Source organism: Cynocephalus volans, chromosome 3, assembly GCF_027409185.1.
Source record: "Cynocephalus volans isolate mCynVol1 chromosome 3, mCynVol1.pri, whole genome shotgun sequence".
Lineage (NCBI taxonomy): Eukaryota > Metazoa > Chordata > Mammalia > Dermoptera > Cynocephalidae > Cynocephalus > Cynocephalus volans.
Window position 1 is genome coordinate 96112270 of NC_084462.1, and position 25064 is coordinate 96137333.

The 25064-nt window shown below is 37.0% G+C and overlaps 1 protein-coding gene across 2 annotated transcripts in view; it reads left to right on the forward strand.

Annotated features, from left to right (window-relative positions):
* Window positions 1–25064, forward strand: part of INO80 (INO80 complex ATPase subunit) — a 126171-nt gene that overhangs the window by 18322 nt on the left and 82785 nt on the right. For both annotated transcript variants that reach the window (XM_063091821.1, XM_063091822.1), the window contains exons 2-9: window positions 7198–7383; window positions 7635–7804; window positions 7913–7980; window positions 9791–9952; window positions 12490–12610; window positions 13715–13929; window positions 19819–19872; window positions 20672–20875. In XM_063091821.1, coding sequence (XP_062947891.1) covers window positions 7241–7383; window positions 7635–7804; window positions 7913–7980; window positions 9791–9952; window positions 12490–12610; window positions 13715–13929; window positions 19819–19872; window positions 20672–20875 — 1137 coding nt within the window. In that variant the 5' untranslated portion in view covers window positions 7198–7240. The remainder of the gene's footprint in view (window positions 1–7197; window positions 7384–7634; window positions 7805–7912; window positions 7981–9790; window positions 9953–12489; window positions 12611–13714; window positions 13930–19818; window positions 19873–20671; window positions 20876–25064) is intronic.

The window sequence follows — 25064 nt, forward strand, 5'->3', positions numbered from 1 at the left end:
ACAGGTGCACTTCAGTTTTTTTGTCTACAAGTAAAACCTTGATCTCACCTGCCCAAAATTTAAAAGCTTGTCTGAGAGATAGTTTTTAATGTAGGATTGTCTGAAAGATATCCAGTTCATGAATTCTTCTGTTTGTGTGCAGCAAGGGAGGATAATTAATGATTGGACCCTTTCTGCTCCTTGACTTTTGTATTTTTTGGATTGTTTTATTCATGTGTCCAGGATGGGGCTGGAGGCCTGTGAACATTAACTACTGATTGTCTTTATATTGAATGTAACATTAGAACTAGAGTTTTGTAGCCTTGACATTTAAGACTGTGCGTACAAAAGGAAATTAACGTAGTTATTTGTAAAATATCAGAACCAAATAGATTAATGAGATGTGAACCACTTCCCCAAATAGTTTGTAGCATGTGTACAGTAAGTAGAATATAAGATCATGTAAGTGCCATGCTTTTTATAAATAACCATTTGAAAGTTCAGAGAAGAGAGAGATCAGTCTTAGGTGGAGATAATCTAAAAGTGTCTCCTAGGTCAGGGTATTTTATTTTTTCTTTGAAAGATTTTTATTTCAACCTGGTAAGACTTACAGAGGCATTATTCATAGGACAAGGGCAAGATAGCATTAATAAGGGAATAGCGGTAAGTAGAGTATGAAGCAAACAGCATGGGATCAGTCATGAGCACAGGTCAGTAAATCTGATGCATGTGATTATGATTTGGAAACAGACACTTTACCATGGACATCTAGCTATTGTGAGGGGAGCTGAAATATGATCAGAGTCCAGTTTCAGAATAATGAGGATTAAAGAGTAAGAGTTCAGGGTATGGAACAGGTCAATCAATGTTGAATAGCTCTGACAACATATATTAGTAGTTTTCCCTTCCTTAGAAATGGCAGATTGAGTCAGATGAATTTTAAAGAGCTATTTACTTGAATTTTAAAGAGCTCTACCTGGGTCTAACAGGAAATTAAGAGACATTTTAAGGGAATTCTTAATTTGTGTGGAATGTAAGGAAGTAGTAAAAGATTAAATTAGAAAAGGTAACTTGAAGCCAGATGATAAAGGTCTTTGAATTTCAGGCTGAAGAATTTAGACTTTATTGTATTTTGGAAAACTGTTGAGGGATAATGACATAATCGGACAGTGATGTTTTGGGAATACTGGTCTGGCAGTAGCTGCAAGGATGAATTAGAGTGAGAAGAACCTGGAGATAGGAAACTGAATTAGGGAGCAATAGTCTAGGTATGAGGTGTTAGGAACCTAAATAAGAACACTAATAATAGGAAGGAAAGGACAGATTCCAGACATCATCTCCAAAGAAGAATTAACTACACATTGGGACTGATTGCATGTGAAGAGAGAAGTAGAGGGGGGTGTAAGAAATGATTCACAGATTTTAAGTCTGAATAACTTATATAAATAGGAAAGACAGATCAACTAGCTGGTTTGGGGCAGATGAGAAGTTTGATTTTGTAGGGGCTAGTGGTATATCAAGGGTGGAATACCCAACAAGCATATAAATGTGGATGGTACACTTTGTAAGGTAGAGGCCAGTGTTAATTGGGGTCCTGGTAGTAGATGAGATTTTCTAAAGGATAAGAGTGGATGACAGAACTTTGGTGGACTCCACATTTAGAATAAAGAGGTTTCAGTCAAGGAGGTAAAGAAAGAATAGACCAAGAAGTTTTCAAAGATATGGTGAATATCTAGAAACAAGAGTTGGTGAGCAATATTGACTTCCTTTCATCCATTCTGATAAACAGTGATTATCAGACAGTGTGGTTCTCAGCTGTATCAGACCCAACTCTCTTATTACAAATATTGCATAATATCCACTCTTCTATCCTGAAATGAAATCTATATTTAATGTTATCTACCTAACTGATTCTTTTTTTTTTCAGCAGCAGCAGCAGCAGACTGGTATGGGGATCTGAACCTGTGACCTTAGTGTTATAAGGCTGTGCTCTAACCAACTGAACTAACTAGCCAGCCTAACTATCTAATTTTAAAAAGCAGTATAATGCCCTAATTGTAATATGTTGCAGAAACATAAATAAAGTAACTTACAGTATCACAATATATATTTTAAAATGTGAATGCATGGGCATGACCTGTAATAGATGTCATAGGAAATAGTCATCTTTTGTAGCAGTATGCAGAATCACCTTGACTAAAGAGTTACAAATGCATATGGATAAAGTCTACTTACGTTGGTGACTCAAATACCATAAGAGAGGAAACCAGTGAGCTAAGGTCGAATAAAAGATGGAGAGATTTGCTCCTCAAACCCTCTCAAGGTGTTAGAGGGAATGACTTTAGAATTTAGCGGAAGAAGGAAAGGTTTTAAGTAATATTTGTAGAGAGTGAGAAGCAATGAGAAGAGGTGGGTAAAAGGATTATAAAGAAATGTCAAGGGCTCTGCTGAAGTTGAATGACAACTGGTGAGTCAGGTTAGCATGGCCCTGCAGTTTTCTTGTAGAGAATGAGAGGAAGACAAATGTAAGGTATGAAAGTATAGCTTTTGTTGTTTGTTTTTTGGGGTTTTTTTTTTTTTTTTTTGGTGGCTGGCTGTTATGGGGACCTGAATCCATTACCTTGGTGTTATGACACCGCACTCTAACCAACTGAGCTAAGTGGCCAGCCCTGAAAGTATAGTTATTAGAGTAAAAAATGATTCACAGATGTTGAGTCTGTGATTAGCTTTTAACCAGCTAATCAAGGCATGTGGGCTGAATAGAGAGAACAAGAATCTTAAAAAGTGGTTAAAAATAATTGAAGATGGTGGTAATTGTACAACAGTGTGAATGTACTTAATGCCACTGAAATGTACACCTAAAAATGATCACTTTTATGTTATGTATGTTTTACCATAATAAGGAAAACAATTAAACACCTTAAAAATATTATTAGTTGGCTCTCCAGATATGATCATAAGACTTCTTGTGGAGATATGTCAAGAACTTCATGCTTATAGCACCTTTTTATTTTGTTTTGTTTCTGTTTTTTGGTGGCTGGCCAGGGCAGGGATTGGAACACACTCTAACTGAGCTAATGTCCAGCCACTATAGCATCTTTTCTTTGTAGATTTGTGGATATAAGAGAATGCATTGCAACTGCCATTTCAACCACCAGTGGTGATATGCTATAAAGATGATTCAGGGATGAATCAGACCACAGGACTGACACGTACTGGATGTCATAAGGGGGCATATATTGAGTGTTGTAAGACTATAGAAGTAACTGTTATTTCCTGAACAAATTAGTTTTGATGTCATGTTCACATATAGCGTAGTTACTAAGGGATTAATTTTGAAAATATTCTGTACTTTTTGAATCAGTGTTACTTTGTAGTCATACTTCCTTAATTAGGGCCATTTTCATTATAATAGAGCATGAGATCAATTGTTTTGTAATGAAACCTCAGGAGGGAGCCCAGCTTATGTAACTTTAGCTTATATGAACATATATCAGACGAATTATCTGCTCTTCTTTAGTTAAAGGAGTTTTGCTGTATTTTTAAAACCAAGTTTCTTTGAAATCTTCTGGAGTAGGTACGTTAGGTCTTACTTTGAAAAGGAGAATTCATTGAAATCTTTAAAAAAGTATTTTTTTAAACAATCTTTTTTCTTTAACTATGTTACCAAGGCTGATATTTATGTTCCATGAAATTCACCTCATTTTAGTGTACAGGTAAGTGACTTTTAGTGAATTTACAGAATTGAACAACCATCATTACAATGTGGGTTTAGAAGATTTTTGATCGCCCCCCTGCCAAAATCTCTCATACCTATTTATAGTCAATTCCCCTTGGCATCCCCAGCCAGCCACTATCTACTTTCTGTCTGTACAGAATTCCATTTCTGGGGAACTGGCCAGTTAGCTCAGTTGGTTAGAGCACAGCCTTATAACCCCAAGGTCATGGGTTTGAATCCCTGTACTGGCCAGCCACCAAAAAAAAAAAAAAGAAAAGAAAAGAAAGAAAGAATTCCTTTTCTGGATATTTCATATAAATGGAATCATACAGAATGTGGTGTTTTGTGTCTGGCATCTTATACTTAGCATAATGTTTTTGAAGTTCATCTGTGTTGCACGAATCTATAGTTTGTTCCTTTTTATTGCTGAATGATATTCCATTGTGTTGATGAATTACATTTTGTTTGTCCATTCACTAGTTGATGGACATTTGGATTATTTCACTTTTTGACTGTTATGAAAAATACTGCTATGAACATTCACATTGACTTGGGTTTTTCTTTCTCTTGAGTAGGTAACTAGGAGTTATCTTTTAATTCCATTTTTCCACTTTTGAGGTAATTTTTCCACAAACTTTTTGAAGTACACTTGTATCTTTTTTGGTGAAATGTCTGTTCAAAATCCTGCCCAGTTTTTATAACTTTATTTATTTGCATCTGGCCAGTACAGGGATTGAACTCTGGACCTTGGCATTATTAGTACCTTGCTCTAACCAACTGAGCTAATAGGGCAGCCATAATCTTGTCCATTTTTTTAATTGTGTTATTTATCTTCTTACTGAGTTGTAAGAGTTGTTTATGTTTTACGGACATAAGACCTTTAGCAGATAGATGACTTGCAATATGTCATGTCTCCTAGTAAGTGAATTGCCTTCATTTTCCTAGTGGTGGTGTCTTGTGAAGGGCAAAGTTTTTAAATTTTAGTGGTCTGATTTATCAGTATTTTCTTTTATGGATTGTGCTTTTGATGTCATTTCTAGAATTTTTTGCCTAACCATGGTCAGCCATGAAGATTTTCTCTTGATTTTTCTAGAAACTTTCTAGTTTTAGGTTTTACACTTAGGTTTCTGATCCATTTTGAGTAAATTTTTGTACGTGGTTTGAAGTGAGGTTTTAAATTTATCTTGTCACTGGCTATCCAATTTTCCAAGCATAACTTGTTGAAAAGGTTATCTCTTCTGTTGTTGAAGTTGCCTTGGCTGCTGGTTAGCTCAGTTGGTTAGACTGTGGTGTTAAAATCCCAAGGTCACAGGTTCAGATTTCTGTACTGGCCAGCTGCCAAAAAAAGAAAAAAGAAAAAATTCCTTGGCACCTTTGTTGAAAATTAATTATAAATTTAAGGGTTTATTTCCAGATTCTCAGCTCAGCTGTTTCACAATGGTCTTTGTGGTTATTGTTATGCCAGTGTCACACTGTCTTGATTACTATAGCTTTAAAATATGTTTTAAAATCAGGAAATGTTTTTAAGTTATTCAACTCTGTTCTTTTTAAAAATTATTTTGGCTATGCTGGGTCCTTCCTGTTTCTGTGTAAATTTAAGAATCAGGTTGTCAATTTCTACCATAAAAATTCTGCTGGGATTTTGATAGGGATTGGGTGGAGGAGAATTTTTAACATTCTCTTAAGTAGAAAGATTGTATAGTCAGGCAGCATGTAATGACATTTTGGTCAACGATGGACCACATATATGATGGTGGTTGGAGCAATAGGCTATTCCATATAGCATGTGTGTGTGGAAGGCTTACCATCTAGTTTTATGTAAGTACACTCTGTGATGTTTGCACAATGATGAGGTTGCCTAATGATGCATTTCTCAGAATGAATTCCAGTTGTTAAGCTATGCATGACTGTATTCGGAAACTTTAAAAAATTATGGTAAAAAGAGTAGACAACTCAAGATAAAGATGTTATGATTTCCTTTAAAGCTTATTACTTAGTTTGTATGATTGCGATCTTTTGAAAACTAATTTACAGTTTGAGTACTCACTTATATCAGACAGTGGGCTGATTGCTGTAAGTTGTCTTGTTATTTAATCTTTGCTTAACCCCTGTAGTTTTCTTTTTTAAAAAAATTAATTAATTTTTTTTGGCAGCTGGCTGGTACGGGATCCGAACTCTTGGCCTTGATTAGCCCCATAAGTTTTTAGAGATAACATTGTAAAGGCAGAAGGTGTTACATGAAAGACAGCTGAAGGAAAAGTTGTTATACTTGTTGTTTCTCTAGTGAAGACATTTTGACTCTAACATTGTCTTTAACAACATAAGATGGCAAAGAGAATGCTCAAGCTATACCAATGTTTTTCACTCTCACTTTTATTCTCTTTGCTCAAATTTTCTAAATCATTTCTAAATTTTACTCATTATGGCATTTTTACAAGAGATTGTAAAATACTCTGCCAATATATGTATTCCTCAGTAAGTAGGATGCTGCACACATATGTACAAGTATAAATACAAAATGAAGAAGGGAGCAACTGTTTGAAGGTGATGCTGGGAATAAGTGCTCCTGTAGTACTTTACTCTGTGAGGTGCATAACGGTGAGCTTGTTGTATAGATTTGGATAGTTGTTATTCATAGTTGTTAGTAATTGTTAATTATAGGGGGGAAGGGAAGAGGGTATACATTTCAAGTTACTGTTTTGATAAAGTAAAATACAGTTGACCCTCTATATCGATGATTCAACCAACTGCAGATCAAAAGTATTTGGAAAAATAAATTGTGTCTGTACTAAACATGTACAGCCTTTTTTTTTTTTTGGTCATTATTTCTTAAACAATACAGTATAACAACTATTTGCATAGCATTTACATTGTATTGGGTATTATAAGTAATGTGGAGATGATTTAAAGTATACCAGAAACTGGCTGGTTAGCTCAGTTGGTGAGAGTGGTGCTGATAACACCAAGGTCCAGGTTGGTACAGATCCTCTTACTGGCCAGCACCAAAAAAAAAGTATACTGGAGGATGTGCATATGTTATATGCAAATACTGTGGCATTTTATACCAGGGACTTGAGCATCCTTAGATTTTGGTATCTGTAGGATCTCCTGGAACCAATTTCTCATGGATACTGAGGGTCAACTGTATGAATTTTCATTGTGAAACTTGACAGTTTCTTTTTTTTCTTTTTTTTTGGTGGCTGGCTAGTACCGGGATCCAAACCCTTGACCTTGGTGTTATAACATGGTGCTCTAACCAAGTGAGCTAACTGGCCAGCCAGTTGTTTTTCTATATTTTGATGTTCTTCCTATCCTTTTATCTTCTGCCTTTGCATTAGTAGGTAGTGTCTAATAAGAGCTGTATCACGATCATTCTGTAGACTGCTATCTTCTTAGTGTCTTGTGATTTTGAAGGTCTGATGTCTCTTCACATTCAGAGTAAACGGGCAAGAGAAAGACTAAATAGTATTTCATCTTTTACTACTTATCCTCATTTGCAGCCGTGCAGTTGGAGGCCCTTGTGCATGAAGACAGATTTGTTCTATGGCCTCGGAGTTGGGTGCCGGGGACGATGGCGGCTGCACTGAGCTGGCAAAGCCCCTCTATCTTCAGTACCTGGAGAGGGCCCTTCGGTTGGACCATTTTCTGCGACAAACGTCAGCCATCTTCAACAGGAATATTTCAAGGTGTGTTATTCCACCTTTGCAGTGTAATGTTTTACCACATTTTTTATTCCCATTATCCCTGTAGATTTTAGGCTTAAAGTGTTTTATGATATTTATTATGTTTGATTTATTTTTCCTTCTTTCAAATAAAATACGGTCATCTTATTCAAAGAATCGATTTCTTCTGTAAAGTGTCCAGTTCTGCTAACCTTAAATTATAATATTTTGCTGGGTCAGTTGTGATTGTGGACTCACCATTCTTCAATTTATAGTGATGACAGTGAAGATGGACTGGATGACAATAATCCCTTATTGCCCCAGTCTGGGGATCCCTTAATACAAGTTAAGGAAGAACCTCCAAATTCATTGCTCGGTGAAACTTCTGGAACAAGCAATTCTGGAATGTTAAACACATATTCATTGAATGGAGTTTTGCAGTCAGGTCAGTGTGGTGTGAGATCCCTCTTTGGGCTATCAGTTCTCTTGGGGCAGTTGTCTCTTCATTTATTTATTTATTTATTTATTTTATTCTTTATGTTTCTTTTTACAGAATCAAAATCTGACAAGGGGAATTTATATAACTTCTCTAAGTTGAAGAAAAGCAGAAAGTGGCTAAAGGTAAGAGATAAGGCTGAATGTTTACAATCCAAATAATCTATTAAAATTACTAATAGAAGGGAAAGTTATCAGCTCATTCTGGCAGATTGATAAAGATTTTTCCAGATATGAGTCTTTTATATTAGATATGGGGTTTTTTTTGAAGAGATTATAGAGAAAACCTGAAGGATTCAATGAAATCGTTTTAACGAACATTTATTGAGTACAAAGCACTGTGGGGAAAGAGGGAGTACAAAAACTGATCAGTTAAGATCCTTGCCCTCATTGGCTCATGTTGTAATCAAGAATATTAATCAAATTTCCATCAGTCCCTGAGTAGTTCTTTCATTCAACAAATGTTGATTGGGTGCACCCACATGCCAGGTACTATTGTTGATGGACAAGTTTCCTGCCCTGTGGTGCTTACATTCCAAAGGAGAGAGGCAGGGAGTAAACCTGTAAACAAGTAAGTAAATATGGCTTCTTTAATGAGGTAACATTCAACTGATTTCTGAATGATCAGAGAGAACCATGTGAAGGTCTAAGGTAAGAGCATTTCAGTGAGAAGGAACAATTACAAAATCATGAGAAAAGAAGCAACCTGGCATGTTTGGGGGAGAAAAGGCTAGTGTGGCTGGAACATAGTGAATGAGGGGGATGGTAGAAGATGAGGTTAAGAGAGTCTGATCACACAGGGCTTTGTACACCATATTAAGGAATTTTATTTTATTCACCGTTGTAAGCCGTTGGAGTATTTGCAAGCAGGGGAGTGGTATAATCTCATTTATGCTATTAAATGATTACTGTCAATATCCAAACTGAATTAAGGATAGCATTTCTTCTGTGGAAACTAATTATTTCATACTTCTATGAAGAACTCAGCGTAATTTAAATCCTTCATTATTGTCACAAGGCGTTTTAAAAGGCTCATGTGTAAAAGGTCTGATTTTCTCCCAATTAGTATAAGGCTTTAGGCTGTTGGGAATGCAGAAATCTTTATGCCATCACATTTTTAAAAAATTGATATATAATGTACTTGCCATAAAATTCACCTTTTAAAGTGTATAGTTTAGTAGTTTTTAGTATATTCACAAAGTTGGGTAGCCATTACCACTATCTAATTTAAGACTATTTCATCACTCCAAGAAGAAACCCTGTACTCATTAGCAGTCACTCCCCACTCTCTACTTTCTCCAGCCCCTGACAATCACTAATCTGGTTTCTGTGTCTGTCGGTTTCCCTATTCTGGACATTTCATATAAGTTGAATCATAGGATAAGTGGCCTTTTGTGTTTGGTTTCTTTCACTTTGTATCTTGTTTTCAAGGTTCTTCATGTTGTGGCATATATTAGTATTTCATTCCTTTTTATGGCTGAATAATATTTCACTATCTGGATATACCACATTGTGTTTATCCATTCATCAATTAATGGATATTCGGGTTGTTTTTCCTTTTTTAGCTATCACAGCTTCCTTTCTATATTCCTTTATACCCTACAGGTAGTTTTTTTGTTTTGTTTGCCTTGGTATTTGCTATTTAGTTATATCTTACATAAAGTCTATGTATTTGATACAATTTAGCCTTGTTGCTGTTTATAGCATTTCCGGTGTTTTAGTTTACTTTAATTTGTGCCCACTAAATTTAATTAGTATCCTTTTGTTTTTCAGTTGAATTGATAAAGAGTAATATAAGAGTAATTTAAGGAAAACTAAATGACTGTCCTCCAGCTTTTTTTTTTTCATTGTTTTGGGATCTGGGAAAAATGTGGTTGGATTATAAATGAAATTGCTTCAGAGCAAAAGTTTTTTTCCATTTTTTTCCCTTTTTCAGAACATTCTGCTAAGTGATGAGTCCAGTGAGGCAGATTCTCAGAGTGAAGACAATGAAGAAGAAGAAGAAGAACTCAATCTCAGCAGAGAAGAACTTCACAACATGCTTCGACTACACAAATATAGGAAACTTCACCAAAACAAGTATAGTAAAGACAAGGAGGTGAGAGTTTCAGGAGAAACCTCAGACTTTCATGCTGGGTATTCTTCCTCTGGTTTATAGTTATTAAAGATACACCATTTTAACTTTATATTTAGGTGGTAGTAGTTGTTAACCGCTTTATTGAGTATAATTCACATACCAAAAATTTAGTCTTTTGAAGTGTGTTATACAGTGGTTTTTAGTATATTCATAGAGTTGTGTTACTGTTATCACTGTCTAATTCCAGAATATTTTTATCACCTCAAAAAGAAACCCCATACTCTTTAGCTGTTCCTCCTCATTCTCTCCATCCCCGGTACAACTAGGCAACCACCAGTCTACCCTCTATCTCTATAAACATGTCTATAAATTCTAGACATTCCATACAACTTGTGGTCCTTTATGTTGATCTTCTCTCACTTAGTGTCATGTTTTCAAGGTTCAACCATGTAATAGCATGTATCAGTACTTCATTCCTTTTTATTGCCGAATATTCCATTATATTTTATTTATCCATTCTTCAGTTGAACTTATTGGGTTATTTCCACTTTTTGGCTATTATGAATAATGACGCTATGAACATTTGTGCACAAGTTTTTGAGTGGATGTATGTTTTTATTTCTGTTGGTTATATGCTTAGAGAAGTTGCTGGGTCATGTGGTAATTCTGTGCTTACCCTTTTGAGGAACTGCCATAATGTTTGCATTCTACTGTTTGCTTTTTAATGCAATTGCTCTTGGAAGTGTTCCTATCTTGGAAAAACCCTCTTTCTTCACAGACTCACATTAGAATGATGATAGTTTTAAATGACAACTGTTTGAACACTGTTACCAAAAGCCTTCTGATTTTTGCCAGAAGTGTGGCACATTGTGTATAATGATCACATTGTACATGTTTAAAGACCAAACAATTTTCCAATAATTACTTAAGGTCCAGAATTAGTTCACAGAGCTTTAAATAATGTGCTGAAGCTTATAAACCTGTAGAAGTGATAAACAGTAGAATATCTGTCCATTTTGATTCAAAGATTTCCTTCTTAAAGTCCAGTGCTAAGGTACTTGGTGTTCCAAATATTTGCTCATTTTAAAAATTAAAGCAAAACATATATATAGGAAAGTTCACAGAATTTAAGTATGCAGTTTTATGAATGCTTATTTGACAGAGAACCTTGTAATAATTCTCTATGTAACAGTTCCATCCTAGTCTCAATCTTTGGACAACTCATTTGGCTGTAATCCAGGAAAGAGATTAAATAGTGGACTACCTGATTTTAACTTATATCCATATGTATGCATTACTAATAAGTGAGACAAAATTAATGTGAGATGTGGGGGTTAATTTAAATGAAATGTTTGAAAGAATTTACACTTTCTGGATGGAAAAAATTATTCATGTATTAGAATTCTGACAACATAGGTACTATTCCATAATAATGACAGATTCTCAGTGGGAGATGAAGAGAGAAAAGACTTAAAAGACTACAGAATTGGGATAACTGGTGACTTCGAAGCAAATATAAGACTAAGAGTCAGAATAGCAAACAAGCAGACACCAGGAACCTTAGTAATCCTGGGAACCTACTGGTAATAGAAATATGGTTTATTTCTTATTGATTAATTTCCGAGGGGAGACATTTTTTTTTGCTGGTTGGGGTTCATTCATTCAACAAACATTTATGAAGTGCCTACTGTGTACACTCACTTTTCTAAGCACTTAATGTAATTCATGAAACAACAAATTCCCGTCCTTCTGAGTTTCTACTCTAGTGGGGAGTCAGCCAGTCCCAGTAGGGGTCATAGCAAGTCATGTCCAGAGCACACATATGCTGCCCTCCTGTAGATATGAATGCAGCCTCGTCTGTTGTGACAGGGATGGCAGACTCCAGGACCAGTTGGACATGTGAATGGAGTGTGGGTCAAGGGGGAGGGGCCTGGCAGAACCCTGGCCATGCACATCTTGGGACTCCTGTTGGAGGGCCATGGTCTGGGAATCCTCCTGCAGGAGAAGAGTCATAGAACTGTGGACACAGTTGCAGGTGTCCTGAGGAGGAGAGGCTGGGGCTCAAAGCCATGTCCTGTGAGAATGTCTCTACCCATACCTCTGTGTGGGGCCAGGACAAGGATGTAGTGAGCCTCCTGCTTACACGTTGGCCATGCATCTCAGTCCTCTGTACCCAGCTACATATGGGGCTGGGGCTGTATGCACCCACCATTACTGAGAATCATGTCAGTGGGAAAATAAGACTCAAGGGGAGACCTTTTTGCAAGGAATTAATTGCATCTCTCAAATGCTTGTCAGGAGTAAGTTAATATTCTGGTAGAAATTCTGAAGCATGGTTTTCTTTCTTCAGTTATTTCCAGCAACCTGTCATGTGCATGGCAGTTGCATGCATTTTGTTTTGAAGTTGAGGAAATAATTCTCTGATGTATTAAATCCTTACTGGTCTCTTTGTGGGAAGAAGGTATGATTTCCTATGGCTCAATTTTCTATAGTAACAAGGATTTGAAGGCTATGCTATAGAACACAGACAGGCCCATCATGGTCTTTCTCTCCTTCAGTTGCAGCAATACCAATACTATAGTGCAGGCCTGCTCTCCACACATGACCCTTTCTATGAGCAACAACGGCACCTACTTGGACCCAAAAAAAGGAAATTCAAGGAGGAAAAGAAACTTAAAGGTGAGCATGTTGAGCTGCCTTCCACATTTATTCATTTTTAGTTTCAGAATTGAGTGTGGCCTGCTGGTACGTTTGGACTTTAAACACATTCCATGTAGTAGAAATTTACTTTATCTAAAAAAACCCATCTCTCCTTTCTAATTACTAGTAAGTATTATTAATTTTCTTTCAAATTTGGCTTATCGTCTTTTCTAGAATTTGAAAGACTTAAGAACTGTGCATTCCTACCCAAAGGTTTAGGCAAATTAGTTTATTTCCTTTTTCTTCTACTCCCTCTGCAAATGTTGAAAATGTTCTGGGATGGAGAGAAGTTAGTTACACACGAGAACTATGAAGAGTAACCTGGAATGTTTGGAATAAGTCATAATTTTTTGTGTCTGAGGTGATTTAAAATAGATCACCTCCTGATGATCTTCTGTAGTGTTTGTTTGCATGTTTGCCAGGAAATGTCCTTGCCTCTCTTACTAATCTCTAAACAGCTGGAAATCAGGAAGGAAACAGGAAGGGAAAGTTTTAAACTATATGTATAAGGCAGATTTTATTCACCTGAAGGTATGCATTCTACTCAAAAAGGCTCTTTTTAGCTTTCTTCCTTTATTTCTCCCACATCCTCTTTGTTAATCTCTATGTTTTCTCATCTTCCACACCCTCCCTGCAACCCAAATGTTTTGTTCTATGTATAATTTTTCTCTTTCAAGTCTTAGTGTAATATCAATTTATTTTTTTCTTCTCTGTTATTTTTCGTTAGCCATCTTACATTGCCAAGTAGAAATAAGTTTCCTTCCTTGTGACTACTCCTTGAGCCCATGATACTTCATAAGCCTCCTTGCCTATTGTTGGATTAAAAAAAAATTTGGTTCTCGGGTTTTATTCTGTATTTCTCTTTTATGTAATCAGAGGGAGTGTCTCGTGTTCTTTTCCAAGTTAGTGAGATCTTCCTCTTGGAATATTCATGGGCCTGAGTAGATAAAGGGATAACCTTTGCCAGCCTCAGATAGAATGAGGAAAGAACCTTGAATTTTCTTAAAGAGATAAGGTTGCTTTGTGGGTGTCTCCCGTGGAAGTGAAGAAATGCAACCTTATGAGCATCTGTTTTCTTTGCAGCCAAGTTGAAAAAAGTGAAGAAAAAAAGACGAAGAGATGAAGAACTTTCCTCTGAGGAATCCCCTCGTCGCCACCACCACCAGACCAAAGTCTTTGCCAAGTTTTCTCATGATGCCCCTCCCCCTGGCACCAAGAAGAAGCACTTATCCATTGAGCAGCTTAATGCTCGTCGCAGGAAAGTATGGCTCAGCATTGTGAAAAAGGAACTACCAAAGGTAAGTGAATGCCTCCAGTACAGGGAATGGAGAGAATGTTTTCTCTCTCCATTCTCTAAGGAGTTGCTGTGAGAGCTAGATACTTCACAGATAAAGTTAAGAAAGGAGACTGATCTGTTGGAATTGAGAGAATGCTGAGTAGTACTTTCTTCAGGTTAGAATTCACAGATAATTAGTTGCGTGATTCTCCGTGGTCAGAAATACAGACGAAAACCTCTTTCAGAAAGGACCACAGTTTTCTTAAATAAAGCAATAAAGATTTGACAGCAGATCAATATTAGATAGCAAATTAATAGAGAAAGTTAAAATAAAAAGCAGATGGTATGTTTATTAGAGAATTTATGAACATTTGGATGTTGAATAAACACAGGCACTAGAAGAAAATGTGAATGATTTAAAAGATATGTATAAGTATTCTTTTTACTGTTTTAATTTCTTTGGTTTTGATAACATTTTATCTTGAAATAAGAATAGTGCAGGGAATGTCCATATACCTTTTATGCAGATTCATCAATTGTTTCCATCTTACCCTTAATGATGAATTGAGTGCAATCCTGGTTTGAACAGGATATTTCATTATAAATTTGTTATTTTATAATTAGGATATTTCATAAATTGAGGAAAGTTGATGCTAAAGTCTGTATGGATAAAGTCAGTATGCAAGAGCAGCTGTGGAAACATTGTAAAAGCCCCACCAAATGTTAAAATATACTACAGAACCTCTACAGTTAAAAAAGCATGGTCCCAGGGCCAGCCCATGGCTCACTTGGGAGAGTGTGGTGCTGATGACACCGAGGCCATGGGTTCAGATCCCTTTATAGGGATGGCCGGTTAGCTCACTTGGGAGAGTATGTTGCTGACAACACCAAGTCAAGGGTTAAGATCCCCTTACTGGTCATCTTTAAAATAAAAAAAGCATGGACTTGCCACATGTAGAGGCAAATAGTCCAGTAGACTAAACTTTTGGACTTTTTAATTAGTGGTGCTGGGACAATAGGGTAGCCATTTAGAAAAACATAAAATTAGATCTGTATCTCACGTATATATTCCAAATAGATTAGGGATCTCAATGTAAAAAAAAAAAAAAAAAAAGAAAAGAAACCATACAAGTACCAGAAGAAAACACGATTGCATTCTTATTAACCTTTCTATAAGAGTTTCTAACTATGACTCAATGTCCGTAATTACAAGAAAATATTGATAAATTTGACTATATAGAAATAAATTTTTGCATGACAAAAAACAACAAACAGAATCAAAAGACAATGGATAAAATGGGAGAAATTAATCACATTGTCTACTGTATGGTCAAAGGGCTATTGTCTCTAATATATAAAGAACTCTTAAAAGATTGAGGGACAAAGGGCCACATGTTAATAGATAAATGGGAAAAAGACAAATAGACCATTCACAATGAAAGCTACAAAAATAGCCCTCAAACATATGAAAAAGGTTGAGTCTCTCTAATTAGAATAATACAAATAAAAATAAAACCTAGACACCATTTGTCACCCATCACACGGGCAAAAATTTAAAAATACGTCAACACAGTCTGTTAAGGAGGCTGTGGACAAACAGGAACTCTCATACATTGCTGTTGGGAAAGTTGGCAATACCTGACAAACTACATAAGCACGTGGCTTTCAACTTCTGTGCACTTCCTGGCGCTCCCACTTCTATGAATCTACCTTGAAGATAAACCTCAAACAGTACAAAAATACATATACTGAAGGTTATTCATTGCAGCATTATTTGCAGAAGAATGGAAATAACCTAAATACTCATACATGGGAGAGTGCTTGCATTAAACTATGATAGATCTACACAGTGGAGTACTATGTATTTTGAACAGATATGGAGAAATTTCAAGAACATACTGTTAAGAGAAACAAACAAAGCACAAGCAAGTATTTATAGTATGTTACCCTTCGTGTAAGAAAAAAGGGGATATAAGAAAATACACAAATATCTGCTTATTGGTGCAAAAGAAATTCAAGAAGCATAAACCAAAAGTTAAAGTGATTGATTTCTTATGGTTGGCACGTGGAAAGGCATAAAATGAAAGGGAGGAATGGAAGCAGGGTAGCAGGAGGGAGGAAGAGGGAGTCTTTGAGTATATATTTTTGTGTATCTTTTTGACTTTTGGAAACATAGTAATTGTTTCATATACTCTTCATATACCCCAGAATAAACAAAACGGTGAAAACTAACCAAGATGTGGGTAGAGGGGGAGATTGAGGGTTTATATGGACAAAATAGAATACAAACTTAACATATGAATTTGACTGTGTTCCAAATGTGTAACAGGGGGTAGGGAAGAAAAGAACTAACATAAGCAACTTAAGAAATCAGTGTCTAACTGGATATATGAAGCTAAAGACCAAAAGAACTATACATAGAGGCTGTGATTGATATGGTAAAAGTGTTTCTCACAGGTGGATGGTTTAGACATCTTTACCTTTATTTATTTTATTTTTTGCGGCTGGCTGGTATGGGGAGCTGAACCCTTGACCTTGTCTCTCAGGGGAACGGATTAGCAATTTTGAAACTACTTTATGTGTATAGTAGGATTGAGCAAATGAGGCAAATATATTGTAGATTAAGCAAATGAAGTAAATATATTGTAGATTTGAGCTAGTTTTTCACTGTTGGAGAAAGGAGTTATGAGTAAGGAAAGGGGGAAAGCTAAAATGAAGCCTGTGGATTTTAATTACAAGCAGAGGTATCAATATGAACTCTCAGTTTTCCATACACACACACACACACGTACATATACATATACATATACATAAACACATATATACACACAGATAGATACAGAAATATAGATGGGTATTTATTCGTGGATTTGTACATATGCTTTTTCTAGTTGTGTCTGCTAAGAGGGCCTAGAAGCAATTAAACTCGAGAAGCAATGAGGATACCAGGTGCCCAGATCTTGATTTCCAAACACCTTTTATTCACCAGTGAAAGGAACCAGGGCTCCTTGAGAAATGGTTTATTCCAGAACTGTATAAGAAAAATACAAGATGAGCCTGACACATTTTCTGGTACCAGAAAGTGAGGAAGTGCTTGAATATAGGGGATTGTCAGAAGAACATAGAAGCCATCCTACAAGAGTTCCTAATGGTCAAAGCTAGAATAATTGGAGCAATTGGATTTCAATCCATAGAATAGAAGAAATATCCATGCATCTGTACTGTTAGAAGTAAGTAATTGAATAAATAAATAGTTGAGGTAGAAGGCACATCTCTTCTTTACAGTAAAATGACAATAAGTGAAGAAGGAAACAAGGAAATAGAAATTTATTATTAGGCAAACACCACAGTAGTAATTGTTGCAGACCAGCTCCATTGATGAATGCTAATATTAGAGAGCAAAAATTAGAGGAGAAACAGGATTTGCATAGACTCAAAGCATCTACTCCAGCATGTGGATTAGCATGAGGGAAAAGATGGTAATAATAGTGGTGCAAACTTACAAGAAAGCACCTTTACCAAGTGATCAAAGTAAACATCACTAATATAAATTTTGACGTCATGAACTCCTTGATGTGATGCACTGAGAAGAACACATCATTTCTGTGGTACTCTTGCCAAAAGTAAATAACCTTATTCCAATCATGAGAAAACACCAGAAAACCCCAAAAGGGGGATATTCTACAGAATAATTTTTTAGTACTTTTCAAAAGTGTTAAGGACATGAAGGAGAAAGACTGAGGATATACAGACATGAAGAGACTGAGAAAAGTAGCCAAATGCAGTGTGGCATCCTGCATAAAATCCTGGAACAGTTAAAGGATATTAGTGGAAAAACTGTTGACATTCCAGTAAGACCTGTAGTTTAGTTAATAATAATATACCTGTGTTAATTGTTGATTTCCTTTTCCTAATAATTGTAGTATGGCTACGTGTAAGATGCTAAAATCAGGGAAGCAGAGGGAGAGATGTAAGAGAACTCTGTGCTATTTTTGCAACTTTTCTGTAATTCTGAAGTTAGTTCAAAGTAAAAATTTAGGGCTAGCTGATTAGGTCAGTTGGTTAGATCATGGTGTTAACACCAACGTCATAGGTTTGGATCCCCATACTGGCCAACCAAAAAAAAAAAAAAAAAAGCAAAATTTAAAAATTAAAAAAAAAAGTATTATGGCAAGAATGATCTGCCATATATACTTTACTCATATTTAGCAATTGTTTGCCTCAGTGGCTTTTGTTATATACAGTACACGAATACTTTTTTTTTCCTCTATCATTTTTAAGGTTAGTGTGACTCTGTGCCAAACTTACTTCTAATACTTCATTGTATATTTTGAAGAAAAAGGACATTCTCTCATATTTAATCACAGTGCAGTTATAAAGATTAGGAAATTTAACAGTGACATAATACTGTTCTGACCCACTGTCCATACTAAAATTTCATCAGTTGTCTCCATAATGTCCTTTATAGCTCCTCTCCCCACCCCACCCGCCCATTATTCAATCCAAGATCCAATCTAGGATTACATGTTGCATTTAGTTGTTGTCTCTATAATCTGAAATAATTCCTCAGCTTTTGTCATTCATGCATTGTTATTTTTGAAGAGTTTTAGGCCTATTTTTTTGTAGAATGTTTCTGAATTTAGGTTTGTCTAATGTTTCCTCATGATTAAATTTGGGTTATACATTTTTGGCAGGATCACCACAGGAATGACACGTCTTTCTTGGTTTATCACATCAGGTGGCACAGATAAATCTGTCCCAATACTGATAATATTAGCTTTGATCCCTTGGTATGATAGTGCTTTGTTACTGTAAAATTACTCTTTTTTCCCATAGCAGTTAATAAGTTTTTCTGTAGAGATAGTTTATGTATGATCATTCTTGATGGGAAAGTTATGGGAAAACCTGCTTTTAGTATTTGATGAAGAGGCTTAGATGATGCCTTTCCAATGATAGGGAATGACTTTTCAGTGGGAATATTTGAGGATCTTGGTTTTAAAGTGGCAGTAGCTACATAAGAATTAGTAAAAGGAAGTTTTTGATAAAAGACTTCAAAACTTCCCTGAAGGAGACAGTCTGAGGTGGGAGCCCCCTGTGTAACATTGCACTCATTGTTTCTTCCATCTCAAGGAGAAGGCTCTTTAATAGAGATCCACTCAGCTCTGCCTCTTCTGTGTCTTTTCCCATGTCAGATGGACATGGTGGGAAGTCATGTTTCTTCAAGGGTTTTTTTTTTAAAGCTGGAGTGGAGGACACGAAGAGCTGGAGACTGGGTTGTGGGCTTCCTGAGTCATCTTGTGTTAAGTCTGCCTTGGAATTTTTATTGGAGATGAGGCTTAAGTGGTGGCAGAAATTGAGTAATAGTGACAGCAGACTTTCCCCAGCTGGAGATGGGGCTAGAATCACAAACTGGGAGGCTAATTTACCTTCCTCCTAATGATTCCCGTGTCTTTGTACTCTGCTCTCTCAGATTTGCAGATTGGCCCTGGAAAGCAACGTGTTTTAAATCAGGGTGGGGCTAAGGTTTGGGTACATTACATTTTCTTGGTGCACTTCAAACTTCATATATAACTTAAATTCTTTCCAAAAGTATACCGTAGACTCTAAGACAGCTGCAACACTAGCTTATTCTTCTTAGTGCTTCTTTAGTAGTTTTATGTATGATGTGGAGACAGTACATCTGGATGACTTTTATTTATTTATTTTATTTTATTTTTTGGTGGCTAGCTGGTGAAGGGATCCAAACCCCTGACCTTGGTTGGATGACTTTTAGAAGTAATGTATCTTGCATACACTTGGCTTGACATTTTATTTTCTAACCCTCTAGGAATTGAATAAAAGATACTATCAATCTGCATAATCTGATTTCAGAAATGAATCCTAAATGAAATCGTAATTTTAAATATTTTAGGCCAACAAGCAGAAAGCTTCGGCTCGTAACCTGTTTCTCACCAATAGCCGAAAGGTAAAATTGTAGTTTTGTATTTTCCATTTCATGTTTTGCTAGAATATGTTCTTGTTCTTTCGATCCATTCTAACCACTCTTGTTTGTTGTGAGCTGTTGAACATTAATCTAATAGTACCTGAGAGAGTTTCGGAAATGTTTTCAATCTGTTTAAATAAATAAAATTGTTCTTTGTCACATTTCTGGCATTTGAATGTGTTTGGATAAGACCAGACCCCACTCTAATTCTTTGGGCAGATCATGGAATCTTCTTGTGCTCCATCTCTTTATCTAAGAAATGATGATGTGAATCCTTCCCTTAAAGGGAAGTAACACAACTTCCTTTGAGAGTTGTGAGGATAGTAGTTGTGTTTTCTGGGTTAGTCATTCAAACTCTCTGTTTCCTCATCTGTAAAATGGGGATGATAAGAATACCAACTTTATAGGGTTTTTGTGAAGAATAAACTAGTTTAATACATGTTAAGCTTAAAATGGTGCCTAACATATAGTAAGGAACAATAGCTATTATTATTATGTGTGACAGCAGTTTGTAACTTCCCAGCACATCTCAGGTCCCTCTTAATCATTATTCTTTGTTTCATCTTCTCAGGTGATAGGTGTGGGTAGATTTCATATATCTGATACTACCTCACTGTCTGGGCCTTGATCATAGTGCTATACAGGGACATTAATCAGGTTGGGGAGAAAGAGATGTGGCCATAGGGGACTGTTTGTACTGAATAGATTGAGGAATGATGTGATTTAGAGTACAGGGCCCCTGGTATTGGGTCTTCCCTTATGATAATGTTGTTGTTTGCAGCTTGCCCACCAGTGCATGAAGGAGGTGCGTCGAGCTGCCTTGCAGGCCCAGAAGAACTGTAAGGAGACCTTGCCTCGTGCCCGTCGCCTCACCAAGGAGATGCTTCTGTACTGGAAGAAATATGAGAAGGTGGAGAAGGAGCACCGCAAGCGTGCAGAGAAGGAAGCTTTGGAGCAGAGGAAGTTGGATGAGGAAATGCGGGAGGTAGGGCAAAAGAATAAAATTGTGAAAACCTTCATTACTACTCCCATATCAAGAGGTAGCTTTACACTTTGAAAATTTTACATCAGAGGGGCTGGCCAGTTAGCTCAGTTGGTTAGGGCAGGGTGTTATAACACCATGGTCAAGGGTTTAATCTCTATACTGGCCAGCTGCCAAAACAAAGAAAATTTTATATCTAACCAGTGAAACCATCAAAAATTTGTTTAAAGACATAACTTTAAGGATAGTGATTTTAGTCCAGTAAACCAATTCTGTTTTTATTCTTTCAGTAAGGCCCTCCCCCAAAAGGCCTTTGCCTCATTTCTTCTATGCCGTTTTCCTTTATTCTGTACAGCCTTATTCCTCTGTATATCTCCAGAGGAACAACAACAGCAACAAAGAAGGAATGAGCAAAAGAATAAGAAAGCAGCTTAGAGTTTGTCTTGGTTTGTTTCCAGGTACTGGCTAGAATTTGTTTGTTGGACGATCAAGGCTACCCAAATTTAGGACTAGATAGGAACAGTTGACAATTATTCAGTTTTCTGAGACCCAACCCCACCTACTTTACTGTTTTAACTTGTAGCCAGTACTATTGCTAAACTTGATGTCAGTTGAACTAAGCTGTGTATCTTGTTCAGGGAAGCAAGAGAAGAGAATAAGAGAACGTAGTCATTGTGTGGCCAGTGGTAAACCTGTTGAGATGAATGGAAAGAAAGTTGAGGTTTGGAAAAAGAAGGGAATCAATGGATTGGATGATGTTTTCTTTCAGGTATAGGTACTGCTATAGTACTTACAGTAGCTTTGTTGCCTCTTCTGAGCTTTTTTTTTTTTTTCTTAAAGTCTACTTATTAATATATTTTTTTTTACATTCTATGATGTTGTGGAGCAGTTGTTGGGGAGCGGGGAGGGGGGAAGGAAATAGGGTGGAAGAAGGAGGAAGGAGGGGCGGGGTTGAGGCCTGTGGCACCCCTCATTCCTGCATGGGAGACAGGGGGGCTTCCAGCGGTGTCTTGGTCATTACTGAGCTGGTTGTGGGTGTCGGGGGTGAGGTGGAGGCCCTCGACCCCCCACCCCCTCAGCTCGGGAGAGCCTGGGGCACTTCTTGGGGTGTCTCAGTGGTTGTCACTGGGCTGGTTGCAGGTGTTGGGGGTCATGGCTGAGGCCCTTGGCCCTTTGGCCCTCCTCCATCCCTGGCTTGGTAGCCCCGGGGATTTCTGGACCTTCTAGATTTTATAGGTGTTCTTTGGTGATGTGAGACCTTTACTAGTTAATATCAAACTTTGTCTCTGGCGTGTGGGTATGTTGTTTTTTCTTCCAGTTCTGTGTTTAATTATTTGCTGTTCCTACCACTTAAACTCTGCACTGGAACTAATTTGTTGTCCTTTGCTTACTTTTAAAATGGGGCAACTTCCTGTAGGGACCAGCACTTGAGCTCTGTGTTTGAACAAAATTGTTGCTTTGCTGCTGATTCCCTGGGGAAGGCTTTTTGTGCAGCTCAGGTTTTATCAGCACCGTACTCTCCCGAGTGAGCCACGGGCTGGCCCTTTAGCAGCTCAGGTTTTAATGGTTGACTTCATAGGTACTTCTGGCTCTCGTGAGATCCGGTACACCTGGGTTGTGTAGAAACTTGGTCTGGGCCTGAGTCTTTTCAGCAAACTGCACCTCTTTCAGTTCTGTATTCCTGACCAGTCTCCACTGAATGGTCATACACTGATTGGGAGGCAGATCAGCTGTCCTTGCTGTGCTCCCCAGTTCCCCTGGGGCACCATCAGGCCCACTGCCCACGTTCCAAACACTTCCCATGGGGAGGCCCATGCACCAATCCCATGTGATGACTCACTGGCCTCTTGAGTGGCTCCTTTTTTTCCATTGTTGTGGCTTGTCATTCCTATGTGGGTTCACGGAATCCTGTTAGTAGTCTTGCTGGCCTGGGGGCCACCAAGGCCCTCTTCTCCCCTGCAGCCTCCAAGCAACTTCATCTAAAGGGCACAGCTGCAGCTTTTGCCAGGTTCTGGTCCATGTGCTCACCAGCTCCAGCCTTGAAGCGGCCAGGGCTCAAAACAGTTGGAGCAGTTCTTTCTTTCTTTCATTGTGGCTTCTGCCTTCATGCACTCTGTAGGTCTCTCCTCCTCTTCCCTTGATCTTTAGCATCCCCAGCTTGGCTCTCATTGCTTTTTAATAGTTGTAAATTGGTTAATTTGTGGGAAAGAGTGATGCTGGCGACCGTCTATTCTGCCTTCTTGACCAGAAGCCTCTCTTCTGAGCTCTTGATCTTCCCTTTTTTTATCATGGCCTTGAGGATGAATATGGATTTTCTCCAGTTTTCTTAAGTTCTCTTGGTAACTTTTATATTTACATGCAAGATAATTGTATTGTTGAGTTAGTAAACATTTGATGCTTTTGGGAATTCTTATTAGCTCACTGAGTTTAGAGGCATTTGAGAGTTAGTCTTGAAATTTTGGGTTTTTTTTAAAATATTAGGTAGAAAATTATTTTCTCAACAGACAAATGAAGGAAAACATCACAAATTAAATTTAAAGTCAGTTGATAAGGAACAAATTTAACACTCAAAGATTAACATCTTTAATGCAAAAAGAAGTTTTAAAAATGAATTAGAGGGCCGGCCCATGGCTCACTTGGGAGAGCTGACAAGTCAAGGGTTAAGATCCCCTTACCAGTCATCTTTTAAAAAATAAAATAAAATAAAATAAAATAAAAGCAGAAATTTGGTGGAAGACATGAGCAGATAAGTCACACACCCCAAAGAAACACACATGGCTGATATGTACTTGAGGGGTGGGGGGCAGGGCAGGGCAGGCCCAGCCCTTGGCTTCTGTCTTAGTTTGCCAGGCAGCTGGCTCAGTTGATTGCCTGGTAGTGGGCAGGGGCAGGGCTGAGGCCCATGGGCCCATCCTAGTCTTGCAGTTTTACAAGCAGCTTGGTTTATAATCTAGGCCTGTGAGATCTAGATTCTCTAACCTATTATAGATAATCTGATAGGAGTTTCATCAGTGGTCATGTTGACTTATGTGTCTTTCTCAGAATGTTTGAAATAAAACTTTCTGATGTATTTTTATTATTCCTTTAATTGACTTTGTTCATTTAAACATATGGTCATTAGCTTCTTTAAGGTGAAAGATGTTATTCTTTTTCTTAACTGTTTTAGTTTAAAAAGGTTTTCTTTATTGCACTTTAGCTTTGGAACATGAACATCCATGAAGAGAGAGAAACCTTAATTTTCTCTTTAATTCTCTCCCCCCAATTTTTTTCTAATTTGAATCTGGCTCACATGCTATAAAGCGTTAAAGAGGAAGGATAATTTTATGTAGTGTTTCATAAAGTGTACTTTGGAACTTTTGTTCTTTCTTTGCCATGTTCCTTATTTTATTGTTTTTCTTTCAGGGAGATGGATCAAGGATAAGTCAAGTATACTTCATATGAATTTTATTGTAAAATAGTTATTCAAAATAAGGACTCTGGTGTTTATGTTGTGGGCTGTATTCCATATAATTTGGTCTTTTGGATTATTTGTTTACTCATTTTTTGGTCTGTCTTAAGAATGATTTTATTTATTGACATAATGATTATTTTCCTTATCTGGTTATTTCAGAAGCACCTTTTTTTTTTTTTGATATCTGGCTGGTATGGGGATTCAGACTGTGACCTTGGTGTTACAAGGCTGTGCTCTAACTGAACTATCAGGCCAGCCCCCAGAAGCACCTTTAATTAAGCTTTCTCACATTTAAAAAAAGTGTATATTTGCACCTACATGAGCATGTGCATATTTGGTCTATATTCATGTTTTGTAGCTATCATTATCGCAAGTGAATTCTAGATTGTTTTTGGAAGTGCTTTCTTCTTTGAATTGACCTCTTATTCTCACATACCTGCCACATTGACTATCAGAATAATTTATAGCTCCTAGTCACTTATTTTGACTTTTGGTATAAAACAGAAGAGTTTTGACATTTTTATATTTTTAAAAATAATAAAAGGTATACACACGTTTCTACTATCCAGATAATAAAATAGAATATGTTGTTTCAATTTAGTTGATGTCTTGGTGCCACTATAGAAATCTCATACACCAAAGAAACATTTTAGATAGAAGCCTAATGGAGAAAAGATTTCATATTGTAAAGGAGAGCAAAATTTAGATTATTACTTGATTATAAATGAAAATTATTCCTTG